Raw genomic sequence first — 16,205 nt, 5'->3', positions numbered from 1 at the left:
GGGGAATTAGCAGGGTAAATATGTGGGGTTACGGGAATAGTGCCTGGATGGGATTGTGTGGTCGGTGCAGACTCGATGGGCTGAATGGCCTCCTTCTGCACTGTAGGGATTCTAGGGCCACTCCTAACATGGCCTTTTGTGGCTCAGACTCCATTTCCAATCCCCTGTGCTCCAAGTAAATGGCTTTTACTTGTTGCGTCACAACATCCCAACTGAGTCTATTCAAACAAGTGACTGGTTTATGATACCAGCACCTTGGGCCAGGAAAAGTTTGCTTATTGAATATTTACAATTATTATGTTCCTGGTAGTTACTAACCTACTCTATAAAAAGCAGATGACCAAAAGTAACCGAGGCAATTCAGAGCTTGTTAAATTCACACTTTTCCGATTGATACACAATGTACAAATGGGTTCTAAATCTATCATTCCTTTTTTTTAAGAAAATGCTGCTGGGAATTAATAAGTTTCAGAAAAGCTGCCTTGTTACTTTGTTGGAGAACCAAACTCTTTCAAAACTGTTAAGCTCACTGAAAGGATCCTGACTCGAATCCTGGGGCTAGCGGCTGAAGCATAAACTAATGCTCTGCTATTCAAAGGCAGCATCACAACATTCGAACAATGAGGCATTCTTCTTAGACACTGTTGACCAGTGATGCAAAAATAGAAGCAGTCTATTGTGGATCCAGATTTTCATACTGGGCAGCCCCTGGGGGCTGTATGGCTTGAATTCCTTCAGTTTCAATGCAAGTACTTTTATGTGAAAAATGTATCATTGTTCTGTTCTTCAAGGCATATGGAATTGTATTTTAAAATTGATTGTCAGTGTAACAGGAAATGGAAGTCTGGTATACAATAAGAGAAAATGCAGCTGCTTTCAATAGGAGGTTGCAACCAAATGTAGAAAAAGAAAAATCCCACAAACAGAAAAGATTGCTGAGATGAAAATGTTGCATTATCTACAATGAGACAATTGAGCGACATGACAGCACAGTGGTTAGCACTGCTGCCTCACAGCGTCAGGGACCCAGGTCGGATTTCGGCCTTGGGTGACTGTGTGGAGTTTGCATGTTCTCCCAGTGTCTGCATGGATTCCGTCAATGTGCTCTGGTTTCCTCCCGCACTCCAAAGATGTGCAGGTTAGGTGGATCACCCATGAGGGGTGAGCATGGTTGGAAAATCCCATCCCTTGTCTCCATGTTTCATAGAAGACAAATGTGAAGATTGCATCTTAATTTGTGGGAAGTCAAAGTGAATAGCCACCATTCCCTTCCTATTGCATCATGATGGCTTCTCCATTTCAGCCAGAATGTGTGGGCCTCAGAAGTGTTAACCTCACAGTCATGTGATCAAGACTGGTTTCAGGGCTTGAAGCTTATTTTCCTCAAAACAAAAGGGAAAATGTAGAGCTATCCAAAGGTTATCGAACCAGCTGCAGTTACGCAGCCAAGGTAATAAACAGAAATACCTTGGGGTGGGAGAAGGACATTCTCCCAACTTCAAGTTTATCTGAGAACCAACCACCTGGCAATTCAACAACAAGAAATCTCTTAGCTTACTGAGAAACCTCATACAGCATATAGACCTCCATTTCAACTAAAAGTGTCAACTCATCCAAGAAACAACAGGCCTACTACAAAAGAGAGACTGAGACAGTTGCACTTTGTAATTATTATTTTTTGCTTCATCTGTTTCTAACCTTTATGTGAGTGATAGAGTGTTTGAGACATGAGTGAAACGTTGTGTTTTTAAACCTCTGGGGAAAATGTGGGATAATAAATAACCTCCTTTATTTTAAACTCACAAAAAGCTTGCTGCTGCAATCAATTAAATTGGGACCATCATTCCGAGGACAAGAAAATACATAGACCTCACACACAAAAATATTTTGAATATGGGAAGAAAGAAAACACCCAAATTCTGGCCGTGACAACCACCCAGTGATTGAGTCCCCTCTGCCCTGCTCTCTGCTGCTTCCAATGTCAGGCACTGGCATTAAATGCCCCCTTTCCCTTTGGAATGCCTGAAATGGATATAAAATTTTAGGTAAACAACATATTGTGCACATTAATATGCCAGACTTGATTGCAAAATGTGTTCCTTTGATAGTCCTGTTTCCAGTTTGTATGTTCCACAGAAATGGAGGTCAAATCTCACTCAGAAAATCCTTTGTCATGCAATTAATAATATTTGGAAGCCAAAGGCAAAAGCCACTGAAGGTTGAGCATTTTGGAGCTGAGTGTAGACCTTCTCCAGCCTGAGCTTTACATTTACAACTGAGCCTCAATGTATTGACTTGCATTTGTATGCAAAGCTAGTCCTTCATCTGTTTGAGGTGTCAACGGTAACACACTGAGTCAGAAGGTTGTGCGTTCAAAGCCAGCTCGGGAGGCTTGAGTGCGAAATCTAGGCTAACTCTTCAGTGCAATTCTGGGGGGGCCACCGCACTGTTCCAGATGCTGTCTCTCAGGTGAGCTGTTCAATCGATACCCTGCCTGTTCTCTCAGGTGACTGTAAAGGGTCCCAGGATCACCACCGCATAGAGAAGCAATGGAGTTTGCCCCTATATGCTAGTAAGTATCATCCCTTACCCACATTACTGAAAACAGATTCTCATATTGCTATTCATGTGAGTTTGCAACATGCAATTTACTGCACATTTTCTGCCATCGCAACAAATTCAATTTGCTGCAAAGCTCTTTGGGGTATCCTGAAGTTGTGAAAGGGGTTACGTGGTGTCACAGCAGCTTCAGGAAACCTGAAGCACCTACAATCCAAGATAAACATTTAAAAGTTAAAATATAAACATGCATGTCTTACTTGAAAGAAAAATGTGAAGATTAAGTGCAGGTAAGGATGCGAACAGTTCTAAAATGGACCTGTAGATAGAGTGATTGCAGTCAAGTGTGAAAAAGAGTTTGCCGCCTGTAGGAGTGCAAAGGTCAGCTGGAAAGTTCCCAGGCCTTGGATTGCATCCATCATTAAGGGGCCCCTTTACAGTTGATTTTGTTTTAATCCAGTTTGAGGGGATTGTGTGTTGTGTTCATTTATTTGAAGGAAGGAATCTCAACGCTTTAATAAAAAATTCCAGTTACAAAGAATTTTAATCAATTTTTTTTGACCCATTAATTTCCATTGCCTTTTTACCGACACACAAAGAGAGCCATTGACTTCCTTGATTACTACCACAGAAGAGGTAATGAGGTCCATTATGAGTGATTAGAATTATTCTTAACAAAGATTGGTTATCAATGAATCATGATGTGCTGACTCCACATCAACCCAGAATGTTAATCCAAATGCATCTAGACTCTCCGACTCAACGCAGTTAAAATTATCTTGGGCAGCAGGGTAGAATGGACCATACTGAATCAACAGCCACATTTGCCCCTCATTGTTCTGATCTTTTCTGACCCCCCCGCACACCCAGTAAGATTTGTTATGGCCCCAGACTAACATCGTCCACAGTATTCATTCAAGCCAGCAAACACTAATCATAGAAGAATCACAGAAGGAGGCCATTCGGCCCATTGAGTCCACACCGACCACAATACCACCCAGGCCCTATCCCCATAACCCCAAGTATTTACCCTGCTAATCCCCCTGACAGTAAGGGGCAATTTACCTAACACACACATCTTTGGAGTAAGGAAGGAAACCAGAGCACCAGGTGGAAACCCACTCACACACACGGAGAGCTTACAAACCACACAGACAATCACCCGAGGCCAGAATTGAACCCAGGTCCCTGGTGCTGTGAGGCAGCAGTGCTAACCACTGTGCCACTGTCATTCATAATTTTGAAATAAAACTGAAGTAGGTAGATTAAAGAAAAAAATGAGATGATCACTAAGAATTCTTTGACTTTTAAATGTCATTAAGTCTCCTGATAGGTTCTTTTAAGTGTGTTGGATACAGGGGTGAAAAAAGCAGTCTATGAAAAATATTAGGAGGTGCTTCTCTGTTGGATTTAATACAGGTTACATGAAACTTTGAAAGAAAGAATTAGTTTAGCTTGGGAGAAACTGTATAGGAGTACAAAACTGATATAATTTGTGCTCTCTTTCTAAGTGCTGTAAGTATCCTTCGCTCTCTAAAATGGCATCCACACGATGCGCATCCACTTTTGAGGTGAATCATATGGACGCCATGTTGGTGAGGTTGTTAGCACGTGTTCAGTGAACACCATCAGATGTCTGTGAGACTGGTAGTTCATGACATCAATCAGCATGAGATCAGTGCTGCCATGTTGGTGTTTAATGTTCCAACTAATACTCTCTCTTAACCTCATCCACTCAGCAGCAGGGAGGACCCACCACCAGCACTATTTAAAGGGATCATCCACTATCTACAGGTTGGATTTCTTCAAACTGTAGCTTCGCTTGCACACGTGCTTTGTGCTTTCCACAGTTGTTACAAGTTCCAAAAGTCAACAGGGGTGGTGTGCTAGGTGCTCCAGGTGTTTTTGCAGATTTCAAAAACGTCTTCCTAAATCAGTTCTTTCCAGACACCTGCGCACTGTCAGTATTCGATTAGGACTTGGAGAATGAGCAGCGGAGAGGCAGAGATAGATAGACTGCTCGAAGAGGGAGGAGAGGGAGAAGGGCTCTCCTCCCTGATCCTTAGGCATTAACAATGTGTGCAAATATATATACCTCAATAAGGATGTCCTCCCTGAAAACTGATATCTGCTGCAGCCAAGCTAGAACCCTCAGTGCAAGAAGGAGGACCGCATTTCCTATGAGGGTGACCATAGTAATTCTTCCAGGCTGGGGTTATTTGGAAAATATCGCCGTTCTTCATCCATGCTTGTGAAGTGAGGCTGTGCATTCATTGAGAGCTGACCACATTTCATGCTTTCTTGCCAGAGATTAGCAGCTTGAGCGAGCAAATCTGGAGTCAGGTAGCATTGCCTTTTCTCTTATTTGTTATTCACGTTTTACAGAGAACCGATTCCATCAGGAAGGAAGTGGGTGTATGAGGGATGATGGCCCCAGGCAGAGGGGGCAGGTCAAAGCCCCTGCATAGATGCCAAACATTGCCAATTTCGAATATTATCTGCGATCACTTCAAGTTGACATCGGGAGCAAAGGTAAATCATGACAAGAGCAAGGCCATGTTTGTTGGGGTCGGTGCCAAGTGATATCGTGGTCCCTTCGCCGTGAAGTCAGAAGGTGCTGGAGAAATGGTATGGAGAGGCTGGGGCTTACGTCAAAGACTGGGGAGAGTGTATAACCAAGGCGAAGGAGAAGCTGTGCCGGTAGGAGCAACACTAACTCTGTATTTTGAGTAAGAACTAGATCATCAGATGTGAGGTGCTCTCAGTGTTATCATACTGGCCCATATCCCCGGCCCTGGACCACAGCAGTCATCAAATCCATCTTCCACTTTATATGGAGATCAAAAATAGATCGTGCTCTCAGGGACACAATGAACAAAGCTCTGCGAAGAAGGGGGAAGAATATCGTCTCAAGCTAATAGCCACTTTCATGAGTGGCTGCATCAAGCTGTGCATAGACCCCCAGTCTGCAAAGACTAAGTGTCATTCTGAGGTTCTACCTGTCTCCAGTTTTGCCAAGTACGGGTCTGGCCATGTTGCCACAAATGCTCCAAATGGTTAAACCACCTGCTCCTTGTGGAAAAGTTTGTGCAGAAAAGCACCACAGACTACAAGTCCATCAGGTAGTGGACACAATGGGCCCGATTTTACCATTTTCATTCTAAGTGCTAAATCTGGCGTAATGCAGATCCGACTTAGAAATCTGCTTTCAGGCGCCCCCCAGTACCCACACACATCACTGTCCCCCTTATCCACCCCCCCACTACCCACACACAACACTGTCCCCCTTATCCAACCCCCCCACGACCCACACACATCACTGTCCCCCTTATCCACCCCCCCGCCAGCCACACACATCACTATCCCCCTTACCCACCCCCCCACTACCCACAGACATCACTGTCCCCCTTATCCACTCCCCCACTACCCAGAACGATCGCCACCCCTGCCCCGCCTCCCTCACCAACGATCGCCCACAGAGTGGCAGCGGACCCCCCTGCTTCCGTCCCCTCGACCAGAGATCCATCTGCACCCCTCCCCCCACAACCACTGGAGATCCACCTGCCCCTCCCCACTCACCAGTGAGCGATCGGGCCTGCCTCCTCCCCCCGCCCCCCCAAACAATGATCTGGCCTCATTCCCCCCCCCCACCCCGCCCCAGAGAATGGTCTGGCCTCACTCACCTCCCCCCCCCCCAGACAACGATCTGGCCTCACTCATTCACCCCCCGCCAGAATGGTCTGGCCTCACTCACCCCCCCCCCCCCCCCCCCCCTCCCCAGAGGAACATCCGACCTGCCTTCTCCTCCCTCTCCACCAGAAAACGATCTCCCACCTCCCGCCAGAGATACATCTGAACCGCCTCCTCCTCCCCACCAACCAGACAACGATCTGGCCTCACTCCCCTCCCCCCCAACCAGAGAATGATCTGACCCACCTCCCCCCTCCCTCCTGCCCCCCGTCACTGATCTGAGTCAGAGAGCCGTTGGAAGCTCTGAATGCGCTCTTCAGCAGCTGGAGCACCCGATTCACACTTTTATTCAGCAGGTCCATTACGGCGCGGTTCCGGATTGGCAAACGCGGTGGTAAAGGGGGAAATGCTGATAAAGTTGGGTGGGCAGTTCATTCATTCAATTTAAATGCATGCAAATGCATTTAAATCACCGTTGTGCCCGTTTTGGGCGTGAATCGAATCGCCGCCATTCCTGAGTTTCGGTAAAGTGGCAATCTGCGTGGACGTGGGCGCGGATCGCATTAATGGCCTCATACCCGACTTTACCACGTTTTCGTGCCCAGACGCAATGGTAAAATCGGGCCCAATGCCTGGCAGACCCTGAGGGAAAAGGAGGTGGTGGATCCTGTCAGATGGTTCCCTGAGTTGACTGTCAAAGTCATTTGGCAGAACACCTCATCACCAGAACTTTCAAACCAGCACCAGGAGATAGTATGGCTGATGGTGAGAGCAATAGATCTTTCATGCATGCCTGGAGTCTCACTGCCACTTCACACTGGCCTCAAAATGGCTGTGGCAGGGAGGCCACCATCACACACCTCCTTCTGGATTGTGCCTTCGCAAAGAAGGTCTGGAGAGAGATGCAGTGGTTTTTGTCAAGGTTCAACCCAAGCAGCTGTGTCAGACTACTCTGTGCCTTACGGGCTGTTCCCAGGCACACATCAAGGCAAACATCAACAGCTGCTGGACGAGCATCAACCTTGGTTAAGCTGCATTTGGAGTATTGTGTGCAGTTCTGGTCACCAGACTACCGGAAGGACATGGAAGCTTTGGAGAGAGTGCAAAGAAGGTGCACCAGGATGTTGGCTATGAGAAGAATAAATTAGGTTTTATTTTCACTGGAAAGACGGAGGATGAGGGGAGTCCTGATAGAGGGCTACAACATTATGAGAGGCATAGAAACGGTGGATAGTCAGAGACTTTTTCCAAGGGTGGAAGTGTCAATTAGAAAGGGCACAGGTTCAAGGTGAGAGGGGGAAAGTTTAAGGGAGATGTGCGGGGGAAGTTTTTCACAGAGTGAGTGCTGGTGCCTGGAACGCGCTGCCAGAGGAGGTGGTGGAAGCAGGCACATTAGCAACATTTAAGAGGCATCTGGATGGATACATGAATAGGGAGGGAATAGAGGGATACAGACCGAGTAAGGGCATAAGGGTTTTTTAAAAAGTTTAGTTTAGGCATCGTGATCAGCACAGACTTGGAGGGCCGAAGGGCCTGTTCCTGTGCTGTACTTTTCTTTGTTCTTTGTTCTACATTAACACTGCAATGAAGTTACTGTGAAAATCCCCTAGTCGCCACTCTCCGGCGTCTGCTCGGGTACACTGAGGGAGAACTTAGCATGGCCAATGCACCTAACCAGCACATCTTTCAGACTGTGGGAGGAAACTGGAGGAAACACATGCAGTCACAGGAAGAATGTGCAGACTCTGCACAGACAGTGACCCAAGCTGTGAATTAAACCCGGGTCTCTGGCGCTGTGAGGCAGCAGTACTAGCCACTGTCACCCAGTTTCAACTCCTCTCACTTTCCACAATATAACTAATTTTTAATCCAATTTGCTACTTGGCAAAGTTTCACCCCACATTTAAGAATTGTTTTATTGGTATATTTATAGAATGCATTTATTTTTATTTTAAACCTCAGTACTGTTGAAAGAGGTGCTCCCCTTACACTCCCGTCCTTACATTCTTATTCCTTTCTTTATTTTCTAATTATCTTTTATTGTTATCATACATAAGGACAGGAGCCTTATGTCCTTTTCTATCATTTTAATTTGTTTCGAACCTCTTTATTTTTCCTCGACATGCTATATATTTTATGGTCCATCTTTTTAAAAAGCACATGACTGTTTTTATTTGTCCACCACACCTGGAGTAAGCTCACTCCTCACTTTTTAAAATATTCCCTGCTCCAACCTGGTGCCATAGTTTCTGTCTCTTTCTCGATAGCCACATGAACAGACTGGGAATAGAGGGATACAAAAGAATGGTCTAGTGGGCACATGAGCGGCACAGGCTTGGAGGGCCGAAGGGCCTGTTCCTGTGCTGTATTGTTCTTTGTTCTTCTACTTGTGCTGGGATCTTAGGCCTCCCTGACGCATTGGTCATCAGTAGGATCTTCTGGTCTCACCAATGTCTACGGGCTTTTGCGTAGCTCACCAGCCCCACTGCCAGGGGACCCGCCTTGAGGGGGTGTGGTTGACTTTGCCAGGACTGGGAGTTCCCACTGGTGGTAAGGACTAGAAAATCAAACCCTTGGACCTTAAATTTATCATGGACACTTTTCCCAAGATGCTCATCTACATTTAGCACCTACTCCCCTATAGACTGGTTAAAATAGGAGGCAGAATTTACATCAGAAAGCAGGGCACCGTCTAACCTCTTCTTCCTCTGTGCAGCGTACATAGGATTTGGCCCAGCACACAAATATTTCTGAATGAGTCAGAAAATTAAGCTCTTTATAATGACTGGGTGCAGCGTGCGTCAAAGCTGTCTACTGTTACCATTACTTTTTAACATCTATGCCGAAGCCATGGTAAAAGAAGCACTAAATGAAATACAGAAAGAAGGAGCTCCACTGAGGTAGGAGGTGGGATTTCCACAACACAAGAGCGATGAAGAAGATCCCAGTAGGGTGGAGCAGGAGACGTCGGATGCTAGTAGATGGAGGTGGATGTTAGTGAATATCACGAAGAAGCAACAAGGTTGGTTTGGCCATATTCAAAGGCATGAGAATCTGAAGGAGGTGATTGAAGGAAAGTTAGAGGGGAAGAAAAATTACAATGACGTTAGACAACGTGTAAGGGGTAAGTGGGAAGCTGCCATGAGTAACCGAAGAGGAAAGCACAAGGCCATGAGGCATGGAGAAATGAGCAGAGAATTTGCCCTTGGCGCCACTACTATTATAACGACCCACTGATTCACAGCCTACCAACCCAGGCGCCCAGATTAAGGTTGATAGGTTACATTCCATAACATGTTTTAATGTGCATTAATATTGCACTGAAACCTGCATCAATAGCAAGTACAATAAGTTTCCAGACTTTTTCCTCTGACCTGGAAGTGGTTTGTATGATTGACAGTTGCAGTGTGGAATGAAAATGATGCATTTATATAGCTCAAGTCATGTTTCTTTTTTCTTATTGACTAATAATAAACAGCACAACAATGTGCAATGAATTGTGCAACATGCCTGTTACATCAGAGCTAATGTACTTCTTCGTGACACATCCATTGCCTTGTAGCAGAGATTTCAAATGTGCTAAAGCAATATTTGCCAGTTTAGGGGAAGTGGGACTTTCACAAGCAGATGCAATTATAAATGTACTTTCCTGTATGGGCCTCAGTCAGCAAGCAGAATCTGCCACTTTAATTTCCCCCAATAGAACCATGATGCTCCTAACAGATGATGGCAAAAGACAAATTGGATGTTACATTACCGTACTGTCGGACATCCACACAAATCTCAGTCGCTGTCAGATTTGCTGGTGGAGAGTTGATGGTCTGACAGGTCAGCCACATGTTGTAATAAATAAAGACTGGGATGGCAGAAAAGCCAAAAACTCCGAGCCATGCAATTCCCAACAGGTAGGTCAGAAAGACAAACTGGAGAGAAATTAAAACAATCAACATGTAAGTATGCATATATACATTAAACAAATTAAGTATGCAAAATTTACATGCCATGATTACACAGGAGGTATATCTCCGAAACAGTGCTTTAGGTTCACAGTTTCCAAGTATTTCTGTTGCTTACCTGTGACCTGCATGTGTAGGGATCTGCACATTTCAGCAGATCCCGATAAATACTGACATATTCCAGGGGAATACTGACATGTTCTGGAGGAATACTGACATGTTTAGGAGGGCGGCACGGTGGCCCAGTGATGAGCACTGCTTCCTCACAGCGCCATAGACTGTTCAATTCCCCGTTTGGGTCACTGTCTGTGCAGAGTCTGCATGTTCTCCCCGTGTCTGCGTGGATTTCCTCCGGGTGCTCCAGTTTCCTCCCACAATCCGAAAGATGTGCTGGTTAGGTGCATTGGCTATGCTAAATTTGATTTGATTTATTATTGTCACACGTATTAGCATGCAGTGAAAAGTATTGTTTTCTTGTGTGCTATACAAAGCATGCCATTCATTGAGAAGGAAAGGAGAGAATGCAGAATGTAGTGTTACAGTCATAGCTAGGGTGTAAAGAAAGATCAACTTAGTGCGAGGTAGGTCCATTCAAAAGTCTGACGGCAGCAGGGAAGAAGCTGTTCTTGAGTCGGTTGGTACGTGACCTCAGACTTTTGTATCTTTTTCCTGACGGAAGAAGGTGGAAGAGAGTATGTCCAGGGTGCATGGGGTTCTTGATTATGCTGGCTGCTTTACTGGGGCACCGGGAAGTGTAAATGGAGTCAATGGATGGGAGGTTAGTTTGTGTGGTACATTGGGCTACCGTCACAATCTTTTGTAGTTTCTTGCGGTCTTGGGCAGAGCAGGAGCCATACCAAGCTGTGATACAATCAGAAGGAATGCTTCCTAAATTCTCCCTCAGGCGACTAGGGGATTTTCACAGTAACTTTATTGCAGTCTTGATGTAAGCCTACTTGTGATATTAATAAATAAACTTTGAAACACTGACACATTCCAGAGGAATACTGACATTTCAGGGGAAAACCGGCACACTCTGGGAAAAAAACTGATACATTCTGGGAAATATTGTCACATGTCCTGGGGAGAACAGATATGCTCGAAGGGTAAACGGTCAGGTTCTGCGGGAATACTTACTTTCTCCGGTGGATATTTTAGCAAACAAAAATCCTGAATTTAGCAAAATTCAGGATCTCCTGAAAACATTGACACTCTTCCCAAAGCTTCCTGCAAATATGGATATATTCCTCCCAGGAACTCTCTGCAATTAATGAAATGCTCCTGGATGTTCCCTGTTCTAACTACTGAAGGCCGTGTGTAGGCTAAGGAAAACGCTGCAATCACTGTGCTAGCATGTTAACAATTAGAGATACCGGATTACAGCTTTACAATCTGCTAGCTGGCTTTGCGGATATCTGACATCAATCACATCGATTACGAGAGCTTGCTACTTGGAGGAATGTATTTATTTATCCAGACTCCCGAAAGTCATACCTTTGAATGTATCGCAGTTGTTGTCTAACTGAAATGTTGTTCAGCCCATCCAGTCTTTTTGCTGAAATTGTTTACTAGTTTCTTTGGAAATAGCCTCTTTCAAAGTTGAATAGTCACATCTGCCCATTTTTGTCTGATGCCCAGATTGTATTGAATTTAATTATTTTGTAATAACGGTCCCAGTCTCTCCCTGGAGTGTTACAACATCCATTTCTTGTAACTCCAGGTCAAAACGAGCACTACCATTTGTGGGGTATTTTCACAGCTCATTAACAGATTGCGCCTTAACAGTCAGTAGTATTAACTCTCGACAACTCGAATTTCCTCCGTTTGCATTAGCTTCTTTTGATCTTGATCTCCTCAGTGTAATGAGCTAGCACTGTGCTGGTAGCATACAGATCCACATTTTCCCTTAAAGTTATTTCCTTTCTTTTCTAATTAATGTTAAAATTATATTATATAATTATATTAAAAATATTAATATCCCAGCCCCCATATTACCTTGCATCAGCCTTCACGGTGGAAGACACCAGTGGGATGCCAGAGCTCCAGGAAAATCAGGGGGCACAGGTGAGTGCAGTGGCCATCACTAAGAAGAAGGTTCTGGGGAAACTGAAAGGTCTGAAGGTGCATAAATCACCTGGACCGGATGGACTACACCCCAGGGGTTCTAAAAGAGATAGCTGAGGAAACTGTGGAGGCATTGATGGTGATCTTTCAGGAATCACTAGAGGCAGGGAAGGTACCAGAGGACTGGAAAGTAACTAATGTAACACCGTTGTTTAAGAAGGGAGGGTGGCAGCAGATCGGAAATTATAGCTCGGTTAGCCTGACTTTGGTCATTGGCAAGATTTGAGAGTCCATTATTAGAGCTGAGATCGCAGAGTACTTGGAAGTGTATGATAAAATAGGGCTGAGTCAGCCCAGCTTTGTCAAGGGGAGGTCATGTCTGACAAACTTGTTAGAGTTCTTTGAGGAGGTAACAAGGAAGTTAGATAAAAGAGAACCAGTGGACATGGTTTATTTAGATTTCCAAAAGGCCTTTGACCAGGTGCCGCATAGGAGACTGTTAAATAAGTTAAGTGCCCACGATGTTAAGAGTAAGATCCTGGCATAGATAGAGGATTGACTGACTGGCAGAAGGCAGAGAGTGGGGATAAAGGGGTCTTTTTCAGGATGGCAGCCGGTGACTAGTGGTGTGTCTCAGGGGTCGGTGCTGGGACCACAACTTTTCACAATATACATTAACGATTTGGAAGAAGGAACTGAAGGCACTTTTGCTAAGTTTGCAGATAATACAAAGACATGTAGAGGGACAGGTAGTATCGAGGAAGCAGGAGGACTGCAAAAGGACTTACACAGGTTAGGAGAGTGGGCAAAGCAGTGGCAGATGGAATACAATGTGGAAAAGAGTGAGGTTATGCACTTTGGAAGGAGGAATGGAGGCATAGACTATTTTCTAAATGGGAAAATGCTTAGGAAATCAGAAACACAAAGGGACTTGGGAGTCATTGTTCAAGATTCTCTTAAGGTTAATGTGCAGGTTCAGTTGGCATTTAGGAAGGCAAATGCAATGTTAGCATTCATGTCGAGAGGGCTAGAACACAGGAGCAGGGATGTACTTCTGAGGCTGTATAAGGCTCTGGTCGAACCCCATTTGGAGCATTGCGAGTAGCTTTGGGCTCCATATCTAAGGAAGGATGTGCTGGCCTTGGAAAGGGTCCAGAGGAGGTTCACAAGAATGATCCCTGGAATGAAGAGCTTTTTTGCTGTATGTGGAATGGTTGAGGACGCTGGGTCTGTACTTGTTGGGAGTTTAGAAGGATGAGGGGGGATCTTATTGAAACTTACAGGATACTGTGAGGCCTGAATGGAGTGGACGTGGAGAGGATGTTTCCACTAGTAGGAAAAACTAGAACCAGGGGGCACAACCTCAGGCTGAAGGGACGATCCTTTAAAACAGAGATGAGGAGGAATTTCTTCATCCAGAGAGTGGTGAATCTGAGGAACTCTTTGCCTCAGAAGGCTGTGGAGGCCAGGTCATTGAGTGTCTTTAAGACAGAGATAGGTTCTTGATTAATAAAGGGGTCAGGGGTTAATGGGAAAAAGGCAGGAGAATGGGGATGAGAAAAATATCAGCCATGATTGAATGACGGAGCAGACTCGATGGGATGAGTGGCCTAATTCTGCTCCTATGTCTTATGGTCTTATAAAATTCAACCCTTCATTTACCTCTCTTCTTATATATAATAGCCTGAGCCTTCATGTTCCTACAAATAGAACCATGTTCACAGTAATAAACAGCAACTTTAAAGCAATAAAGATCCCAAAGTGCTTCACAGGATTGTTTAAAGCAATATTCACTGAGCCACATAAGGGGACATTCGGGCAAAGTATCAAAAGCCAGGTGAAAGAAATAGGATTTAAGGAGCAATCCTTAAGGATTAAAGAGAGGTGAAGAGGAGGAGAGGTGTAGAGAGGGAATTACAGAATTTAGAGCAATGGTTCCCAAACTGTGGGTCATGACCCCAACTAAGACCCAGAATGGAGCCATGAGCACTTTCTCCTCCTCGTCCTCTGAGACGGTGCACCAGCACTGAGGTCCAGGCAGCCGCCTTGCTCCTCTCTCTCTCTCTGCGTCATGGGCTCCTGCATCTGGCCACTTACCTGAGTCTTCTGGCACTGTGGAATGTGGAGAGTTTGGCTGAAAACTCAGTAGCTAGTAACTGTCACACATTGTGTTCTATGCCTGTGTAGAAGAACGTTGGTCATAAAATTTGACCCGACATGAACCCGGCAGCAATGACTCTGCTGCTCAGCTGTAGCCCATCTAAGCCCAACCCCATCATCGAGGCGCTGCATAACAACCCAAACTCTAACATCATCCACCTCGAGTACCCTCAATCTGCACTCCCTCTCGGGTGCATGGGCTGCAGCAGCTTAGATGAAGTAACAGACTGGTGAGTACATGCAATAATATTTTTACAAAGTATTGTAAAAACACAGATTTCCATAGTTACATTAAGTGATATATACTGATTTATAATATGCAAGCTTTATTAATGGTATACTGAATGTCACTGTGCTGCTTTATTGCTTGTGGCATCTGGGGTTGTGTTAATTTTCAAATGTTAAAATAGGATGATGTTGGAAAGTAGTTTGGGAATCACTGGCTTAGGCTGTGGTGGCTGAAGGCATGGCCACTAACATTGTGCAAAAACTGGAAGGAGTGTATTGCCAAGGTGAAACTGAAACTGGGCATGTGGGAGCGACGCTCCCTCTGCATTGCAGGTATAAACCTGGTCCTCAAGCACAAGTCAGTCTCATTGTTACTCTACATGGTACAGGTCTGACCCATACCCAGCTCCTAGGCAATGGTGCTCACTTCGGTCACCTTCCACATTATCAGGAGATCAAAAATGGACCATGTTCACAGATACGATATATAAATCTCTAGATAAAGGAGGAAATAAATACCCAATGTCGCCTTCATCTAACTTCAATTCTGCCTATTCATAGACCCTTGGCATGTAAACATGATGTATCATGTGCTAAGGTTCTACCTGTTTCCAGTGCTACGAAGGCTGGTTCTGGCCGTGTTGCCACTCCAGTCAGCTGGACAAGGTGGTACCACCTGTCTCTCATGGAAAAGTTTGCACAGGAAAAGAACTTTGACCCGCCCCCAAGTCCATAAGGCAATGGTTCACATGTAACGTCCCCTGAGCAGACCATAAAAGTCATTTAGCAGAATGCCTCAGCACCAGAACTATTAATGAGAAGGGTCCTTTCCATCAGAACCTTCCGACTCACTCGAAGTCTCACCCCACTCTGAACATTTCTCACCTATTTCTGGAAAAGTCAACAAAGCGAAGGAGATAGTCATTGACTTCAAAAAACATAGTGGAGAACATGCCCCTGCCTACATCAATGGGGACGAAGTAGAAATGGTCGAGAGCTTCAGGTTTTTAGGTGTCCAGATCACCAACAACCTGTCCTGGTCCCCCCATGCCGACACTATAGTTAAGAAAGCCCACCACGCCTCTACTTTCTCAGAAGACTAAGGAAATTTGGCATGTCAGCTACGATTATCACCAACTTTTACAGATGCACCATAGAAAGTATTGTTTCTGGTTGTATCACAACTTGGTATGGCTGCTGTTCTGCCCAAGAGCGCAAGAAACTACAAAGGGTCGTGAACGAAGCCCAATCCATCACCAAACCAGCCTCCCATCCATTGACTCTGTCCACACTTCCCACTGCCTCAGAAAAGCAGCCAGCATAATTAAGGACCCCACGCACCCCAGACATACTCTCTTCCCCTTCTTCTGTCGGGAAAAAGATACAAAAGTCTGAGGACACGTACCAACCGACTCAAGAACAGTTTCCTCCCTGCTGCCATCAGACTTTTGACCTATCTCGTATGAAGTCGATCTTTCTCTAAAAAATATAAAAGTCTGAGGTCACGTACCAACCGATTCAAGAACAGCTTCTTCCCTGCTGCCATCA

At 45.1% G+C, this 16,205-nt stretch overlaps 1 protein-coding gene across 3 annotated transcripts in view; it reads right to left on the bottom strand.

The window, feature by feature from the left end:
* The window catches only part of gpm6bb (glycoprotein M6Bb), a 216,488-nt gene that overhangs the window by 17,295 nt on the left and 182,988 nt on the right, over positions 1-16,205 (bottom strand). For all 3 annotated transcript variants that reach the window (XM_078232415.1, XM_078232416.1, XM_078232417.1), the window contains one exon: positions 10,007-10,172. In XM_078232415.1, coding sequence (XP_078088541.1) covers positions 10,007-10,172 — 166 coding nt within the window. The remainder of the gene's footprint in view (positions 1-10,006; positions 10,173-16,205) is intronic.

Source organism: Mustelus asterias, chromosome 17, assembly GCF_964213995.1.
Source record: "Mustelus asterias chromosome 17, sMusAst1.hap1.1, whole genome shotgun sequence".
In the NCBI taxonomy this organism is placed as follows: Eukaryota; Metazoa; Chordata; class Chondrichthyes; order Carcharhiniformes; family Triakidae; genus Mustelus; species Mustelus asterias.
Note: the sequence above shows the minus strand (reverse complement) of the source record. Positions and strands in the feature narration are given on the sequence as shown.